At 50.1% G+C, this 17,315-nt stretch overlaps 1 protein-coding gene across 3 annotated transcripts in view; it reads right to left on the minus strand.

The window, feature by feature from the left end:
- Positions 1-17,315, minus strand: part of TAB1 (TGF-beta activated kinase 1 (MAP3K7) binding protein 1) — a 34,739-nt gene that overhangs the window by 5,146 nt on the left and 12,278 nt on the right. For 2 of the 3 annotated variants that reach the window (XM_010389278.1, XM_030914880.1), the window contains exons 2-9: positions 11,949-12,085; positions 11,416-11,569; positions 10,191-10,277; positions 9,524-9,662; positions 8,533-8,646; positions 7,727-7,838; positions 5,626-5,770; positions 161-383 (exon numbers count right to left, since the gene is read on the minus strand). In XM_010389278.1, the coding sequence (XP_010387580.1) occupies positions 161-383; positions 5,626-5,770; positions 7,727-7,838; positions 8,533-8,646; positions 9,524-9,662; positions 10,191-10,277; positions 11,416-11,569; positions 11,949-12,085 (1,111 nt within the window). Of the gene's footprint in view, positions 1-160; positions 384-5,625; positions 5,771-7,726; positions 7,839-8,532; positions 8,647-9,523; positions 9,663-10,190; positions 10,278-11,415; positions 11,570-11,948; positions 12,086-15,250; positions 15,280-17,315 lie in introns of those variants that run through there. The other variant, XM_030914879.1, reaches the window with a different exon arrangement.

Below are 17,315 nucleotides of genomic sequence, written 5' to 3' on the forward strand. Positions count from 1 at the left end.
GCAGCTCAGAGAGGCTGAAAGTCAGAGAACCTGAATTAGAGCCACTGAGAGCCAGGCCCCCTGACTCCATCTCCATTTCAAGCAGCCTCGGGGGCTCTGCACCCACCTCTGGCCCCCAGATGGCATCCCCAGGCACTGCCTGTCTGTACAGCACACGTACCTGGGGCCGGGCTCGGTGTGGGCTGGCTCATTTCACCCAGTGGGTAGCCAAAGTTCCTCACCAGCAGGGTCATGTCCTCATGCCGGGGGCAGAACCTGGCACGCTCCCCACCGCTGGCGAAGGTGTCGCTGTGGATGCGCTTTACCCGGTCCACCACGGCCTGGGCCACTGCGTCCAGGGAGGTCTGCTTGGCAAACTCAGTGTCAATCATTGCAGCAATTTCCTGGGGGAGTGGGGAGGAAGAACCTGGTAAGGAACACGGTGTGGCCTAGGGGGCGTGGGCCATAATCTCAGAACCTAAAATCAGGAGATTTAGCGGTCAATAGCGCAGCAGGTGAAGGAAGTGCCTGCCAGCCAAGTTTGAAATCTGAGCCTTTCAAGGTATTCAGGATAATCCTTCTGGAACTTTCCCATTAGGAAGTGTGTGCCCTTGTGATTGCTCTGACTGTTGGGTGCACACCTCTAGGATGGGGAGAACATCCATCTCACTGGGTGAATATGAGGATTAACTAACAATGCTGTGAGAGCACTCTGCCAGCCACTAAAAAGCCCAGTACCTGCCAGGCACGGTGGCTCACGCCTGTAATCCCAGCACTTTGGGAGGCCAAGGCAGGCAGATCGCCTGAGGTCAGGAGTTCGAGACCAGCCTGGTCAACACGGTGAAATCCCATCTCTACCAAAAATACAAAAATTAGCTGGGTGTGGTGGTAGGTGCCTGCAATCCCAGCTACTTGGGAGGCTGAGGCAGGAGAAACACTTGAACCCAGGAGGCGGAGGTTGCAGTGAGCCAAGACAGTGCCATTTGCACTCCAGCCTGGGGGACAAGAGCGAGACTTCATCTCAAAAAAAAAAAAAAAAAAAAAAAGCCCAGTAGCAAGTGTCATTATTATGAAACACTCTTTCCTGGAACAAACTTGTTGTAGGCGATGTTATACATGCTAGGATTTTGTCAGGAACTGGGGATACAGAATGAAAACAGGGTCCGTGACCTAAGAGAAGTCCCTGTCCACTATACAGATGTTCCTCAATTTAGGATGGGGCTATGTCCTGACAAACCCACTGTAAGTTGAAAGTATCATAAGTTGACCAGGCGCAGTGACTCACACCTGTAATCCCAGCACTTTGGGAGGCTGAGGTGGGCGGATTACCTGAGGTCGAGATCGAGACCAGCCTGGCCAACACGGTGAAACCTGGTCTCTACTAAAAATACAAAAATTAGCCGGGCATGGTGGCACATGCCTGTAATCCCAGCTACTTGGGAGGCTGAGGCAGGAGAATTGCTTGAGCCCGGAAGACGGAGGTTGCAGTGAGCTGAGACTGTGACACTGCACTCTAGCCTGGCCAACAGAGCAAGACTGTCTCAAAAAAAAAAAAGAAAAAAGAAAAAGAAACAAAATATCGTAAGTCGAAAAAGCAGTTAATGCACCTAATCTACTGAACATCATCACTTAGCCTAGCCTACCTTAAAATGTGCTTAGAACACTTCTATTAGCCTACAGCTGGGCAAAATCATCTAGTACAAAGTCTATTTTATTAATATATAAGAAAACATTGAATCTCATGTAATTTTTTTGTTTGTTTGTTTTTTGAGACAGAGTCTCACTCTGTTGCCCAGGCTGGAGTGCAGTGGTATGATCTTGGCTCACGGCAAGTTCTGTCTCCCAGGTTCAAGCAATTCTCCCGCCTCAACCTCCTGAGTAGCTGGGATTACAGGTGTGTGTCACTATGCACCAGATAATGTTTTTGTTGTTGTTGTTGTATTTTTAGTAGAGATGGGTTTCACCATGTTGGCCAGGCTGGTCTCAAACTCCTGGCCTAAAGTGATCTGCCCGCCTCAGCCTCCCAAAGTGCTGGGATTACAGGCGTGAGCCACCACACCCAGCCAAATCTCATGTAATTTATTGAGTACTGTATTAACAGTGAAAAACAGAATGGTTGTAGGGGTATTGGAGCACGGTTCCCACTGAGTATGTATCACTTTCGCACCATCGTAAAGTTTCTTTTGGGCGGGGGTAGGAGGGCAGGGGCAGGTAATAGGAAATGGCCTGTACCTGGTCCTGGTGGGCTCAGTTTCATCACTAAGCAGCAACATCACCTCCGGCAAGACCCTGAACTCTATGAACCCCAAATTCCCTATTCTACGTGGAAGTAAGCCCCTGTCCCTCTATGTTATAAGGCTACTGGAAGGAATGGTAAGCTTATATAACAGGTGAAGAAATTAGAACACAGGCTGGGTGTGGTGGCTAACACCTGTAATCCCAGGACATTGGGAGGCCGAGGCAGGTGGATCATCTGAGGTTAGGAGTTCAAGACCAGCCTGGCCAACATGGCAAAACCCCATCTCTACCAAAAATACAAAAATTAGCCGGGTGTGGTGGTGGCGCATGCCTGTAGTCCCAGCTACTCAGGAGGCTGAGGCAGGAGAATCACTTGAACCCAAGAGGCGGAGGTTACAGTGAGCCGAGATTGCACCACTGCACTCCAGCTTGGCCAACACAGCAAGACTCCATCTCAAAAAAAAAAAAAAAAAAAGAAATCAGAACACAGGGACCGGGGGATAGTAAGGCACTTGAGACTTTTTCGAAGTAAATCTGCATTCAATCCAGCAATCCACTACTAGGCATCTACCCAAAGGAAAATAAGTCATTATATGAAAAAGATACTTGCACACATATGTTTACAGCAGCACAATTCACAATTGCAAAGATGTGGAACCAGCCTAAGTAGCCACTGACTAATAAGCAGATAAAGAAAATGTATTTATAAACTATGGAATACTATTCAGCCAGTAAAAGGAAAGAAAGAATGTCTTTTGCAGGAACTTGGATGGAGATGAAGGCCATTATTCTAAGTAACACAGGAGTGGAAAACCACAAACTGTATGTTCTCACTTATAAGTGGGAGCTAAATGATGAGTATGCACAGGCATACGGAGTGATATAATGGAACTTTAGAGACTCAAGGCGGGAGGGTGGCAGGGGTGCTAGGCATAAAACACCATACATTAGTTACAGTGTACATTACTTGAATAACTGGTGCACTAAAATCTCAGAATTCACCACTACATAACTCATCCCTATAACAAAAAACGCTGGTACCTCAAAAGCTATTGAAATAAAAATTTACACATTTTAAAGAAGACTTTTGGCCGGGCGCGGTGGCTCAAGCCTGTAATCCCAGCACTTTGGGAGGCCGAGACGGGCGGATCACGAGGTCAGGAGATCGAGACCATCCTGGCTAACACGGTGAAACCCCGTCTCTACTAAAAATACAAAAAATCTAGCCGGGCGAGGTGGCGGGCGCCTGTAGTCCCAGCTACTCGGGAGGCTGAGGCAGGAGAATGGCGTAAACCCGGGAGGCGGAGCTTGCAGTGAGCTGAGATCCGGCCACTGCACTCCAGCCCGGGCGACAGAGCGAGACTCCGCCTCAAAAAAAAAAAAAAAAAAAAAAAAAAAAGAAGACTTTTTCCTCATGATATTGATTGATTGATTGAGAAGGAGTCTTGCTCTCTTGCCTAGGCTGGAGTGCAATAGCACAATCTCGGCTCACTGCTACCTCTGCCTCCCAGGTTCAAGCAATTCTCCTGCCTCAGTCTCCCAAGTAGCTGGAATTACAGGCGCCTGCCACCATGTCCGGCTAATTTTTGTATTTTTAGTAGAGATGGGGTTTCACCATGTTGGCCAGGCTGGTCTCGAACTCCTGACCTCAAGTGATCCGCCTGCCTCGGCTTCCCAAAGTGCTAGGATTACAGGCACGAGCCACTGCGCCTGGTCAATACATGACTTTTAATTAAAAAGGACAAAGCAGGCTGGGCACAGTGGCTCATGCCTATAACCCCAGCATCTTGGGAGGCCAAGGTAGAAGGATCGCTTGAGACCAGGAGTTTGAGATTAAGTTGGGCAATACAGTGAGACCCTGTCTCTACCAAAAAAACAAAACAAAACAAAACAAACAACAACCAAAATTAGCCAGGTGTGGTGGCACACACCTATAGATCCAGCTACTCAGGAGGCTAAGGCTGGAGGATCGGTTCAACTCAGAAGGTTGAGGGTGCAGTGAGCCGTGATCACGCCACTACACTCCAGTCTGAGTGACAGTGCGAGTCTTAAAAAAAAAAAAAAAAAAAAGTCAAAGCAGATAAGGTTATCTTCCTACAAGAATCACAGACAGGAGGAGGAACACAAACTGAACTTATCTTAGCCAGTCAGCAACCCAAGGAGGTCAGGGAAAGGTAATTTTCCTTTGAGATCATCCCTAACATGACTGTCTTGAAGTCACACTTTGGTGACTCCAAGGTGTAAGAAAAATACGCAGCCCCCCAGCTGAGGGCCTATGTTTACCACGCCTAACCTCACTGCGATCTCACAAAGGTAGATGTTACCATCCCCACCGTAGAAATGAGAAGTGAACTGCTGGGTGTAGTGGCTCATGCCTGTAATCCCAGCACTTTGAGAAGCCAAGGTGGGTGGATCATGAGGTCAGGAGTTTGAGACCAGCCTGGCCAACATGGTGAAACCATTTCTACTAAAAATACAAAAATTGGCCAGGCGTAGTGGCTCACATCTGCAATCCCAGCACTTCGGGAGGCTGAGGTGGGTGGATCATGAGGTGCGGAGATCGAGACCATCCTGGCTAACGTGGTGAAACTCCATCTCTACTAAAAATACAAAAAAATTGGCCAGGCGTGGTGGCGGGCGCCTGTAGTCCCAGCTACTCGGGAGGCTGAGGCAAGAGAATGGCATGAACTCAGGAGGTGGAGCTTACAGTGAGCTGAGATTGCACCACTGCACTCCAGCCTGGGCGACAGAGCAAGACTCCGTCTCAAAACAAAAACAAAAACAAAAATTAGCCGGGCGTGGTGGCAGACGCCTGTAATCCCAGCTACTTGGGAGGCTGAGGCAGAGAACTGCTTGAACCCGGGAGGCAGAGATTGCAGTGAGCCAAGATCATGCCACTGTACTCCAGCCTGGGTGACAGAGTGAGACTCTTGTCTCAAAAAACAAACAAACAAAAAAGAAATGAGAAGCAAACTGTAAATTGTCTGCCACTCAAGGAGGGCAGTAAAGCCGCCAGGCCCTTGGCAGGAAGTGATGGGTGTGGGAGGGACTCTGCAGCCACAGCTCTGTGCAGCAGGCCACATCTCTTTCTGTGCTCTCTTCCTGGCCCTGGCCCCTTCCTGGCCGTCCCACAGTAATGCTGTGCCCATGGCAATTCACATCCATCTCCCCCTCGTCCCTTCAGGCCTTGCTCAGGCTCTGAGGACTAATACTGCTTCAAGCCTAAAATAAGTCAAGTTTTTGGGTGGGATGGGTGTTTTTAGAGCTCTGGGATTCTCCTTCCCCCAGCTTTGAACCCAGGGATGTCTGGTGACGGCCTCTGAGAATCACAGCTCTAGAAAGCTCGAGCACATTGCCGTGCAGGCCAGCCACGCTCGCCAGCTGTGGGCTTGGCTGGACCCAACTCACCTGGTTGGCCTGCCCAGGCCCATGGGCTGCCTCTAGGGCCTTGTAGAGCCCCTCTGACATCAGCACCAGGAAGCCTGTCACCCCATCCAGTGGCTGTGCCCCGTGGATTTCTGGCTCTGCGATGATTGGTTTGGACTTGGCGGCACTATGGGGAGAGAGTGGAAGGAAGAGCTTTGCTTGGAACAGCACCCAGGTGGATGCTGATTCTGCTGAGGGAAGGAATCTACGCCCAGAATGTAAAATAAAACACACAACCTGACAAGAGGAAAAGAAAGAGAGAAAGAGAAGGTCAGAAAAATAGACCCATCTTCTTATAGCAGCTGCTAAACTAAAGCTTGGAGGGCCATAAAAACTGGCAGGCAGCTGAGGTCAGGATGGCAAAGGTTGAATGCCCGACTCTGGCCTGTTCCATACATCCTGTTCACAGGGCCTGGTGGTGGCAGGGCAGGGCGTGGGACAGCAAGAGGGAGGCGTTATCCCTGGGAGCCCATGCCTCTTGCTATCATTTGGGCTTTTCCAAAACAGGTGGCTGAGACCGGAGATACTCTCCATGTGTACAGGGATCCTTCAGTGACTGGGGTCAGAGTCATTACATGCCAGCACACGTGTGTGCACATGGAAGTAAGCACATGAGGAGGTGCTGGCAATACCATCCAGAAGAGCGGAGTCTAAGGACTTCCTGAGGGCCCATCAACCAAGGCTGGGTCCTGAGAGCTGTCATTACACAGAATGACACCAGCCTAACTGCAGGGGAGTAGAATGAAGAGATGGGCACCTTTAACGATAGCAGTGAGGGGTGTGTAAACGTATCTCCAAACTCATCAAGTTGTATGCATGAAATATGCACAGCTTTGTGTATGTCAATTATACCCTAGGGTTTAAAAAAAAGGAAAAGAGGGATGGGCAGGACACACCAGCACCTGGGAGAGGCAGGACACATGAGCACCTGGATGTTCTGAAAAGGATGCCGGGTCCTTGGCCCCCATCACACACACACGCGCGCGCACACACACAGAGACACTGTGTGTGTATACGTGCATGTGGCCAGATTTTGGAGCAGGATACACAAGAAACAAGCAGCCTCTGGCGAGGCAGCGAGTCCTAGAGCTTGGGGTAGGAAGACTTCCTTTCCCTGTACAGACCCCAGCACTGTCTGAAATGTTTTATACAATGGATGTACTTTCCAATAAAGGAAACAGGACCCCACAAATTAGGGACAAACATTCGAAACTCAATTGCCTAGACTGCATGAGGGCAAGGAGTTCTAACATGCACTTTCTAGGCCATGAGGCCTGGCCTCTGCCGATGGGAACTCTGGGCGGACGTGCCTATCTCCCCAACCAACACTTCACATACAGGTTACCGGGTGGTTAAGGACACATATTCCAAATTCAGGCTGCCTGAGTTCAACCCTATGACCAGGGTGGGCTGTCTGGTATCTCCATGCCTCAGCTTCCTCTTATGAAAATGCCTCTAGGATGATGGCAGTGACTGCCTCAGGGGGTCTGAGCAGGAAATACATAAAAGAAGTTACGCCCAGAGCTCTGCACGGGCTCGGCCTCATGATCATGACTGCCCATTGTGCTGCCATGAGCACTGGGATGACACCCAGAGTGTCCTCAGAGGGAAATACACAATTCATCTCACACCTCTGCTGCAGCCATGGGCAGCATGGACCAACAGGCCTGGTCTGTCCATCCCACGCCAACGCTGGCTTCGCCTGCCTCCCTTGTGGCACTAGTTGCCTCAGCTTTGCCCCAGCTCCTCAACTCCACCCCTTATCTCTACAGTACCCAACTCCTGGCCTGCTGGGTCTAACCTGCCCCAAACCAACCTCTCTGGGAGGAAGAAGAGTTTGCTTGGGCTCTGAACTACCTTGACTGTACGTCTGTCACTGGGGTCTATGGTCTGCATCTGCCCCAGGCCTTCTGGACCTTTTTTTTTTGAGACAGGGTCTTGCTCTATTGCCCAGGCTGGAGTGCAGTGGCATGATCATAGCTCACTGTAGCCTCGACCTCCTGGCACAATCAATCCTCCCATCTTGGCCTTCCTAGTACCTTCTGTTCTTTCAAGCACAAGGGACAGCTGGGCTGGCACCTACCTGAGAAGGTCAATGTCCGTGTAGCCATATTTGACCTTGTAATCCCCGATCCGCCGGGTGCTCTCCTGCCCACAGATGATCCCCACCTGCTTGATCTTCCCGGCGTCCAAGCCTACGGAGGGAAACAATGCCATAATCCTGCTCCTTGTTCACAAAGAGGAACACAAAGAAGGGGACAGAGACACAGCCATGGGAAGAAGGCAATAAGGACCCACTGAATAGGAAATGAAGACAACACCAGGACGCTTGGGAGAGCAGCTGACCCAGAGCCCCTGGTGTCCTCAGTCCCCACGCCCATCACAACATGCCTCACTCAGAGCCCCTCCTCCAGGCACCACCCAGCATGGAGCAGCTTGCCTGCCATCTCCCTGACCATCCCGTGTGTCCCACATCTGCCTGGAGCTCACTGGGAAGGGAAGGAGCAGCTTGGCAGCAGCTGGGCTCGCTGGACTTCTTTGGCCTCTTTCAGTCTTCATTAATAACAGTAAATGCCTCCTGTGTGCCAGGCACTCCAGGAAGAGTTTCACATGCACTAACTCTGAATCCTCCTAGCATCCCGGGGCAGGTTACTATTATCCTTATTACACGGAGTGGGGGGGAATGGAGGCACAGAAAACTTAAGTAAGTTCCAATCACCAACCAGTAAGCAGCAGAGCTGGGATTGAACCCCAGGCAGACTGGCTAGGGAGCCCAAGGTCACAGCCCCTCTACCACATGCCTCTCTACCAAAGGCAGGTGAAGGGTGAGCCCACAGGGATCAGCTTCCGCTCCCACTCACCCCTTGGTCAGGTATTCTCCCCACTTACCCAGCTGCGAAAGGCGGAAGAGCTCATCCTCGTTCTCTGTGGTGTGGTCCACGTTCAGCTGTGTCACCTGCAACCCATCCACTGTTGATTTGCATAAAAGTGCACGGTTTGTACCTGTGGCAGAATGTGAACAGCTAAGCAAAGACCAAGCAGAGAGAGAAATAGGACATACTGGGAAGGCAGAGAGGGAAAAGGCAGGCATCTCACACATGGAAATACCTGAAATGGGCAAAACAGGCTCAGACCAACGAGGTGAGTCACCAGTTAGGGACCGTTGATGATACGAAGGAATTGGGTTTAACTTTTTCAGAGTAATCACAGGATTATGATCTTACAAAACAGAACTCTTCTCTAGAGATACAGACTGAAATATTTACAGAACACATGACAGTGTCTGGTGTTTGCTTCAAAACAGCGAACGTGGGGACAAAAGGCCACAGGTAAAAGAAGGCTGGCCACAGTTGATAACTGCTGGGGTTGGGGATGGGCACATGAATATTCATTAAATATCAGTCACTCTATTGTTCTATATTGTGGAAAATTTTCCACGAGAGTATTAAAAAAAAAGGCAGTATCATCAGAGGGGTCTCCACAGAGTTCTTTCTACTGTAACCTGCACCTACGTGTCTGGCTTCTCACAAACCCCAATGCCCCTGTCACCTAGCCCCATCTCACAGCTGTTCATGCGAATGCTGGTTGGTTTGTCATGGCCAGGTAACCTCTTCCAGAAGCAGTGGCCCCGACTCGCCCAGAACGAGTTAAGAAGCAGAATAGGGACTAAAGGCCAGGACACCTGCCTCCCATCCCGTCCCTTCTCCCTTCCAGCTGGGACTGAGGCATCACTGTGGAGAGGGACATACCCAGATGGTCTCAGGAGACCCTGGCTTTAAAGTGCGTGAAGTCTCTGGAAAGCAGATTGTCAAATAACGCACCAGCCCCTGTGACTGACCTCTCCCCAACCCTCCCTGCCCTGGGACGGGAGGGGGCTCACCAACATTGGCGACATAGAGCTTATTGTTGAGAAGGACCGCCACAACGGCCATGGCCCCTCCTGAAATTTCCCTCTCCAGCGTCTTGAGTCTCTCAAGGATCTTCTGATACTGAGGAGGCAGCTGGTGCTGAGGCACCCCCTACAACCGTCAGCAGAGGGTCAGGGCGGGACGGAACTCTGGACCATCCTCCCAGCCTCTCCCTCTCTGTTCTTAAGAGCAAAGATCCGAGGGCCCGGAGGACAGACAGACAGATGGTCCACGGCACAGCCAGGATGAAGCCTGTGCTGCAGTTCCAGGGCGAGGTTCTTCCAGGAAAGCCGGAGATGACCTAACTCACAGCATGGAGGTCAGCGCTCCAGGTGGCAGTGGGCAATGTGAGCAGGTGGGTGACAAGAGTGGGGACCCATTCAGGTTGAACCACTGGGAAAAGCCCTTTCTCATGCCCACCACTGCCCAGCCACTGTAGAGCTTTAGCGTGTAGCTGCCCACAGCAGGGCAGCGAGGTCCCTCACCTGTGGCCGCCCACCAGGGTCCCCCATCAGGAATTGCTCCCTCCCTAACTCCTGCTGCTCTGGCCCAGTAATGTTAAGACAAAGTAGATGAGTCCACGCTCCCTGCAAAGCTGGGCCTGGACTTGACTCCCCGGGTGTCAGCTGGGGAAATTACCTCTGGCAATTGCGACTGGAGGCTTGCCTTCTCAGCCAAGGCATCATCAATGGACTCCAGGAAGCTCCTCTCTACCACATCGAAGGCCTAGAGGGACACAGGACAGGGCAAAGGCTGGTTCAAAACACCGTCACTGGTGCTAAAATGCCCTCTATTCATAATAGCAACAGGTTCGCTGTATTCACTGCAGGTCCTCGTGTGATGGGGCATTCCACGTGTCAGTCCTGCCTCTGGCCCAGCACTGCAAGGCACCAGCTGCTTCCTGGAGATCACTGTCTTTGACAAAGGCCTTCAGCCCCACAGGGGTGTGCGCCTTGCAGAGGTGGCACTGCAGAGGGCTGGGGCAGGAGACAGTGCGGAAGCTAAGAGCAAAAGCTTGGCGTAGGCCCGGCTGGTGTGACCTCTGGCCCCCTCACTCTCACACAATGGAGGTTAACTGTTGTTCCGGGGTGAGGTAAGACAGTCCACCCTGGCACTCAGCAAGGCACCTGCTCAGAGAAACTGCCAGGCCTATGACAGCTCATATGATTACTACAACTTCTTCCTGGGAGCCTTCTGTCAAACCTTGCTGGCCCCAGGACACTAGTGACACTGACACCTTCTCCCTGGTGTGAGATCTGCTGAGAATCACTGGCAATGGAGCCTGAGGCTGCGAAGGGCAGGAAAAGGCTGGCACCACTGTTCTCCGGGAACAGAAGCCCATCCTCTCATCTAAAATGGGCCTGAAACATGCTCCTGAAAGGAGATGCCGGGAGGAAAGCTCCCAACAGCACAAGCAGAAAGGTGGAACCAGACAACGAGGGCAGCAGCCCCTCAGAAGCGGGAGGCAAGGTCTTTCCTGAACGCCCAGGGATGCCTCCTGCACCTGGAGGCTGAGCACCTGACCACATAGGAAAGAAAGGGGTAGCTCTAAATGATCCCATTTCTACCAGGCCTTGCCCTGTTCCCACCTCACACCTCTCTCCAAGCTCACATCCCTAAATGCCCCCATCTCCAGCAGTACCTCCCCTGCTAGCCATTGAAGGCCCTGCTGCTCACTGGCTGGTCCTGGACTCCTGTTGGGTGGCGGGGGGGGGGGCCTTTGCTGGGAGCTGTTCCTCCACCGGGGTGAAGGTGCCAGGGGGATCTTCACACCAACCCTGGCAACATTCTAGCAGTGCAGGGCCCAAGCCCTGGGGTAAGGGACATGATGTGGCTGGGTCACTGCTAGCCCCGGCACCATTACCTGCAGCAGCACGCGCCGCACATCGGCCTCGGCATGCTCGGCATTCAGCTGGCCCAGTAGGAGCTCTGCGGACAGCCGCTGGGCCACAAAGTTGGTCACCCGGTTGCCATCGTAGCCGTTGAAGACCCCATACAGGAAGCAGTTGTTCTCACTCCTGGAAGAGGGAGAGGGCAGAGGGAGGCCTGAGGCCAGGGTCTCATGGAGGTGGAGGGAGAAAGGGAAGGGAATTGGGGGAGGCTAAAGCTACAGCAGCTGCAGCTTCAGGGGCCCTCTTGGGTCCCCTGCTTTGGCCATCATTTCACTCTGGCTATGATCTTCTGGGATACCCTCCTCCCCATGCTCATGCTACCCCCTCAGAGCAGGCCCTAGGCTGGTCTGAAGGCCAGCAGTGTAACGGACAGCAGCAGAGGCCGCCTCTCACTGGCCACATGTCACCGGCCAGCCCACACGAGAAAGCTGCGAGGTCGGTGTCTTTCCTGGCTTGCAAACCAACCAGCTCCCTGGGCCCAACACAGAAACGCTGGCACACACACCTGAACTTTAGCCAGCTGTCCTCTGGCGGGTGGCTCTCAGTGCCCTTGCCATCAGCAGAGTAGCTGCGGTTGGAGGCTGAGCCAACCCCAGAGAGGTGGCAGAGTGGCAGGTCATCTGTCCAGCTTGGCTGCTGCTCCTGGGGAAGGACACCAGGAAGCCGTGAGGTGCCACCGCGTCTGCAGGGTAGACCCCACTTCACCTACTCCTTCTGCAACAAAAAACTAGCAGGCCCGCAGCCCTACACAGAGGGTTCCACTTCCTTCTGAAAAACAATAATGTTTGTATGAACAGACACCTGCAGAAGGGTTTGCTGTGTTTATGGCTAATCTACAAACTGGTTCCCCAGGAAAACTGAAAGACTCCAGCATTCCCAAATGTCAGGCACAGCAATGGCCTCCAGGAGTGAGCTGTTATGAAACCTAGTAAAACACACAATGTCGCAGACCCTTGGCAGGAAACTCTGGGGACCCCACCTCTTACTGCACTGGCTCCAAAAGCACACCAGAAAGGAATCCCTTGAGCACTGGTTACCAACACTGCAGGCTGCAGGCCCCACCCTGAGAATGACTGATCTGGGCAGGGCCCAGGACATCTGCAGCACAAGCCACTCCCCATGGGTGATGCTTTCAGGTGACCTAAGACCCAGCCTGGAGAAACTCCAACTTATAAGCTAGTCTCAGTCACTCTTCTGGCACTGGGACCTCCAAGCGCCAGGGAGAGTAACTGAGACTGGCTTTTAAGTCAGTTTATGAGCTAGTTTATAAGACATCCTCATGCCACCCCCAGAGTCCTCTCCCATCTCCCCTGCCACATCCTTCTCTCCCAGTCCTGAATGCCTGCAGCCCTGTCCATCCTCTGCTCTTTGCCTCCACATGAACACCTCCCTTCTTCTTCCCTAGCAATTCCCCGGGTCCTTCGGGACTCTCTGGCTCAGGAGTCAACACCTCAAGAGGTCTTCCTTCAGGATGACCCTCCCCAGGATTGGCTGATGGCCCTCTCACATACCCCAACGGCACCCTGGGCCCAGCACCCCTACCTGTCTACAACACCCATTCCACCCCATAGGATCTCAAACCAGGCTGTTCAGCATAGTCACTGCAGAGCTTTAAACACACTCACACAGCGGTCCAGGCCCTGGCCCCAGCCCCGGCCCAAACACAATTTCTGAATTTCCCAAATCTCCCTAGGGTACCTCCTGAGCATCCGTATTTTTTAAGCCCCAGGAACAACTTTGACGCAAGGCCCAGGTGCGATTCCCTGCCTCTCCCGGAAAGCTTGCCACAAATCTGGCCTCCTACCTGAGAACTGCACCTTGTTCACAAGGTCACTCCTAGGACCACCGTGCAGAACTAGAGCAACCTGGAATAACTGGGAGAACCACAGTCCAATTTCAAGGAAAATAAAATTTGTATTGGCTGGGTGCAGTGGCTCACGCCTGTAATCCCAGCACTTTGGGAGGCTGAGGTGGGCAGACCATTTGATGTCAGAAATTCGAGACCAGCATGGCCAACCTGGTGAAACCCCATCTCTGTCTTTTTTAAAAACACACAACAATTAGCCAGGCGTGGCAGTGCAAGCCTGTAATCCCAGCTACTGGGGAGACTGAGGCAGGAGAATCGCTTGAACCCAGGAGTCGGAGGTTGCAGTGAACCGAGATCATGCCACTGCACTCTAGCCTGGGTGACAAGAGTGAGATTCTGTCTCAAAAGAAAGGAAAAAAAGGGCCGGGCGCGGTGGCTCAAGCCTGTAATCCCAGCACTTTGGGAGGCCGAGACAGGCGGATCATGAGGTCAGGAGATCGAGACCATCCTGGCTAATACGGTGAAACCCCGTCTCTACTAAAAAATACAAAAAACTAGCCGGGCGACGAGGCGGGCGCCTGTAGTCCCAGCTACTCGGGAGGCTGAGACAGGAGAATGGCGTGAACCCGGGAGGCGGAGCTTGCAGTGAGCTGAGATCCGGCCACTGCACTCCAGCCTGGGCGGCAGAGCAAGACTCCGTCTCAAAAAAAAAAAAAAAAGAAAGGAAAAAAGTATTGAAAGCTTTATTGAAATATTAAACAAACACAAGCTAGAGCAATCAGATAAGAGAAGGAAATACAGGGCATCCAAATTGGCAAGGAAGACGTTAAATGATCTTTGTTTGCAGATGATATAATCTTACATTTGGAAAAACCTAGACTCCACCAAAAAACTATTAGAACTGATTAAACAAATTCAGTAAAGTTGCAGGATATGGGCTGGGTGCAGTGGCTCACACCTGTAATCCCAGCACTTTGGGAGGCCCAGGCAGGTAGGTGGTTCACGAGGTCAGAAGATCGATACCATCCTGGCTAACATGGTGAAACCCCGTCTTTACTAAAAATACAAAAAATTAGCCAGGCATGGTGGCAGGCACCTGTAGTCCCAGCTACTCGGGAGGCTGAGGCAGGAGAATGGCGTGAACCTGGGAGGCAGAGCTTGCAGTGAGTCGAGATCATGCCACTGTACTCCAGCCCGGGCGACAGAGCGATACTCAGTCTCAAAAAAAAAAAAAAAAAAAAAAAAGTTGCAGGATATAGAATCAACATGCAAAAATCAGTAGCATTTCTACATGCCAACAGTGAAAAATCTGAAAAAGAAATAAAACACACACAGATACTGTGTGCAACTTCTTACAAGTTATTGTTAAGTCTTCCAGAAAGGATGTGGAAACCACTTCAACAGGCTTTTGCAATCAGATATGTAAAAAGCCTGTGGTTAGCTTCTGTGGCAAATTGTAGCATCTGTTTAGTTATATACTGACAGGAGTGATTTCATTTTTTTTTTCCATTTAATTGGTTTTATTCTGCATTTATCTATTTTGGTGCTTCAGTTTTACATTTTGCACCCTGGAGCAACTTCTGCAGGGTGTGGGAGTTTGTTTTATTTTTACATTAACACGGAGTAAAACTGGCTTTTGAGGCACGCACATCTGTGAATGTTGACACATGTAGAGATGTGTGTAACTACCACCACTCTCAGGATACAGGGCAGCTCTACTCCCAACACACTCCCTCCCCTAATCCCTGGCAACCTATTTTCCACTGCTATGGCTTTGTCTTTTTAAGAATGTCATATTAAACGCCAGGTGCGGTGGCTAATGCCTGTAATCCCAGCACTTCGGGAAGCCAAGAGGGGCTGATCACCTGAGGCCAGGAATTTGAGACCAGCCTGGCCAATGTGGCGAAACCCTGTCTCTACTAAAAAGACAAAAATCAGCCGGGCGTGGTGGCGTACACCTGTAATTCCAGCTACTCAAGAGGCTGAGGCACGAGAATCACCTGAACCGGAGAGGCAGAGGTTGCCATGAGCCGAGACTGCACGCCACTGCACTCCAGCCTGGGTGACGGAGTGAGACTCTGTCTCCAAAAAAAAAAAAAAGAATGTCACATAAGAAATGATGCGATAAACATGACCTCCTGAGACTGGCTTCTTTCACTCAATATTATGTCTCTAAGATTCATCCAAGTTGTTGGCTTGCGTGCACCAATAGTCTGTCTCTCTCTTTTGTAGAGTAATATACCATTGTTTGGATGTAGTATAGTTTGTCTATCCATTCATCCACTGAAGGACATTTGTGCTGTTTCGTTTCTTATAATTATGAAGAAATGTGCTATAAATATTCATGTACAGGTTTTTGTATGAACGTAACTTTTCATTTATCCAGGGTAAATACCTAGGAGTGAGAGGGCTGGCTCACGTGCTAAGTATATGTTTAACTTTACAGGAACATGCCAAACTGTTTTCCAGAGTGGCTGAACCATTCGCATTTCCAATGCTGAGTTCCGGCTGCTCCATGTCCTTGCCACCATGTGGTACTGTCTTTTTCTTTTTATGAATTTAGATATTCTAAGAGGTGGGTAGTGGTATCTCATCGTGGCTTTAATCTGCACTTCCTAATGGCTAACGACATTGAGTATCTTTCACGTGTTTATTTGGCACGCACTCATTCTCTTTGGTGAAGCGCAAGTTTTTCCCCATTTTTAAATTAGGTTATTTTCTTAACTATTGTGTTCTAGGAGTTCTTTTTATTTGTAAGTTAGTATTTCATTCATTCAAGTAGTGTCTTTCGCAGAGCAAAAGGTTTTAGTTTAGATGAAGTCCATTTAATCAATTTTTTCTCTTTCATGGTTCACGCTTTTGCAGTCATGTTTCTGAACCCTCTGTCCAGCCCCAGGTCACGAAGAGTGCCTATGTTTTTTTCTAAAAGTTTTATAGTTTTACATTTTACATTTAGATCTGTGATCCATTTTGAATTAATTTCTGTGTAAGGCAGGAAGGAGATTTAGGTCCACTTTTTTTTTTCATTCCGATATCCAATCATTCCAACACCATTTGTTGAGAAGACTAGTTTTTCTCCATTGAATTGTGTGGGTCTACTTCTAGACTCTATTCTGTTCCTGTGATCGGTGTGTCTACCCCTCCACCAATACTACATTCTTGATTATCGTCGCTTTACTGTAAGTCTTAAAATTGGCTAACGTGAGTCTCCTAATCTTATTGCTCTTTTTCAAAATTGTTTTGGCTATTTGAGTTCCTTTGCCTTTTCATATAAATTTTAGAATCAGCTTGCTTATATCCACAAGTCTTGTTGGGATTTTTATTGGAACTGTTTTAAATCTACAGATCAATTTCAAGAAAGCAGACATTGTTACCATGTTGAGTCTTCTAATCCATTAACATGGTGTGTCTCTACACTTATTTATGTCTTCATTAGGTGACTTTTATTTATTTATTTTTATTAACACAATTTTACCACAAGGTCTGAAAAGCTACTAATGCCTTCCAATAGCCTTTGAAAACAGACACTATAACCAAAACCTACTAATGGAAATGGAAAAAAAAGGGGAGATGAAATGGCAATAAGTGCTAGCTGAGCCAAGTATGTCATGACTAAATAAAAAAATTTAAAAAAGTAGAAATGGCAACAATAGGCCTGGAATTCTGCTCAGCTCCTCATAATACCAGGCTTAAATTTAACACATTCAGTTCAAGCAATGCCAAAAGAAAAACTGCTGGCCCAGCGCGGTGGCTCACGCCTGTAATCCCAGTACGTGGGAAGGCTGAGGCAGGTGGATCACTTGAGGTCAGGAGTTTGAGACCAGCCTAGGCAATGTGGCAAAATCCTGTCTCTACTAAAAATACAAAAATTAGCCAGGCGTGGTGGTGCATGCCTGTAATCCCAACTACTCAGGAGGCTGAGGCAGGAGAATCGCTTGAATGCAGGAGGTGGAGGTTGCAGTGAGCTGAGATCATGACACTGCACTCCAGCCTGGGTGACAGAGTGAGACTCAGTCTCAAAAAAAAGAAGAAAAACGGCTTCACAGAAACACAAAATTGGGCCTA

This window comes from Rhinopithecus roxellana, chromosome 13, assembly GCF_007565055.1.
Source record: "Rhinopithecus roxellana isolate Shanxi Qingling chromosome 13, ASM756505v1, whole genome shotgun sequence".
In the NCBI taxonomy this organism is placed as follows: Eukaryota; Metazoa; Chordata; class Mammalia; order Primates; family Cercopithecidae; genus Rhinopithecus; species Rhinopithecus roxellana.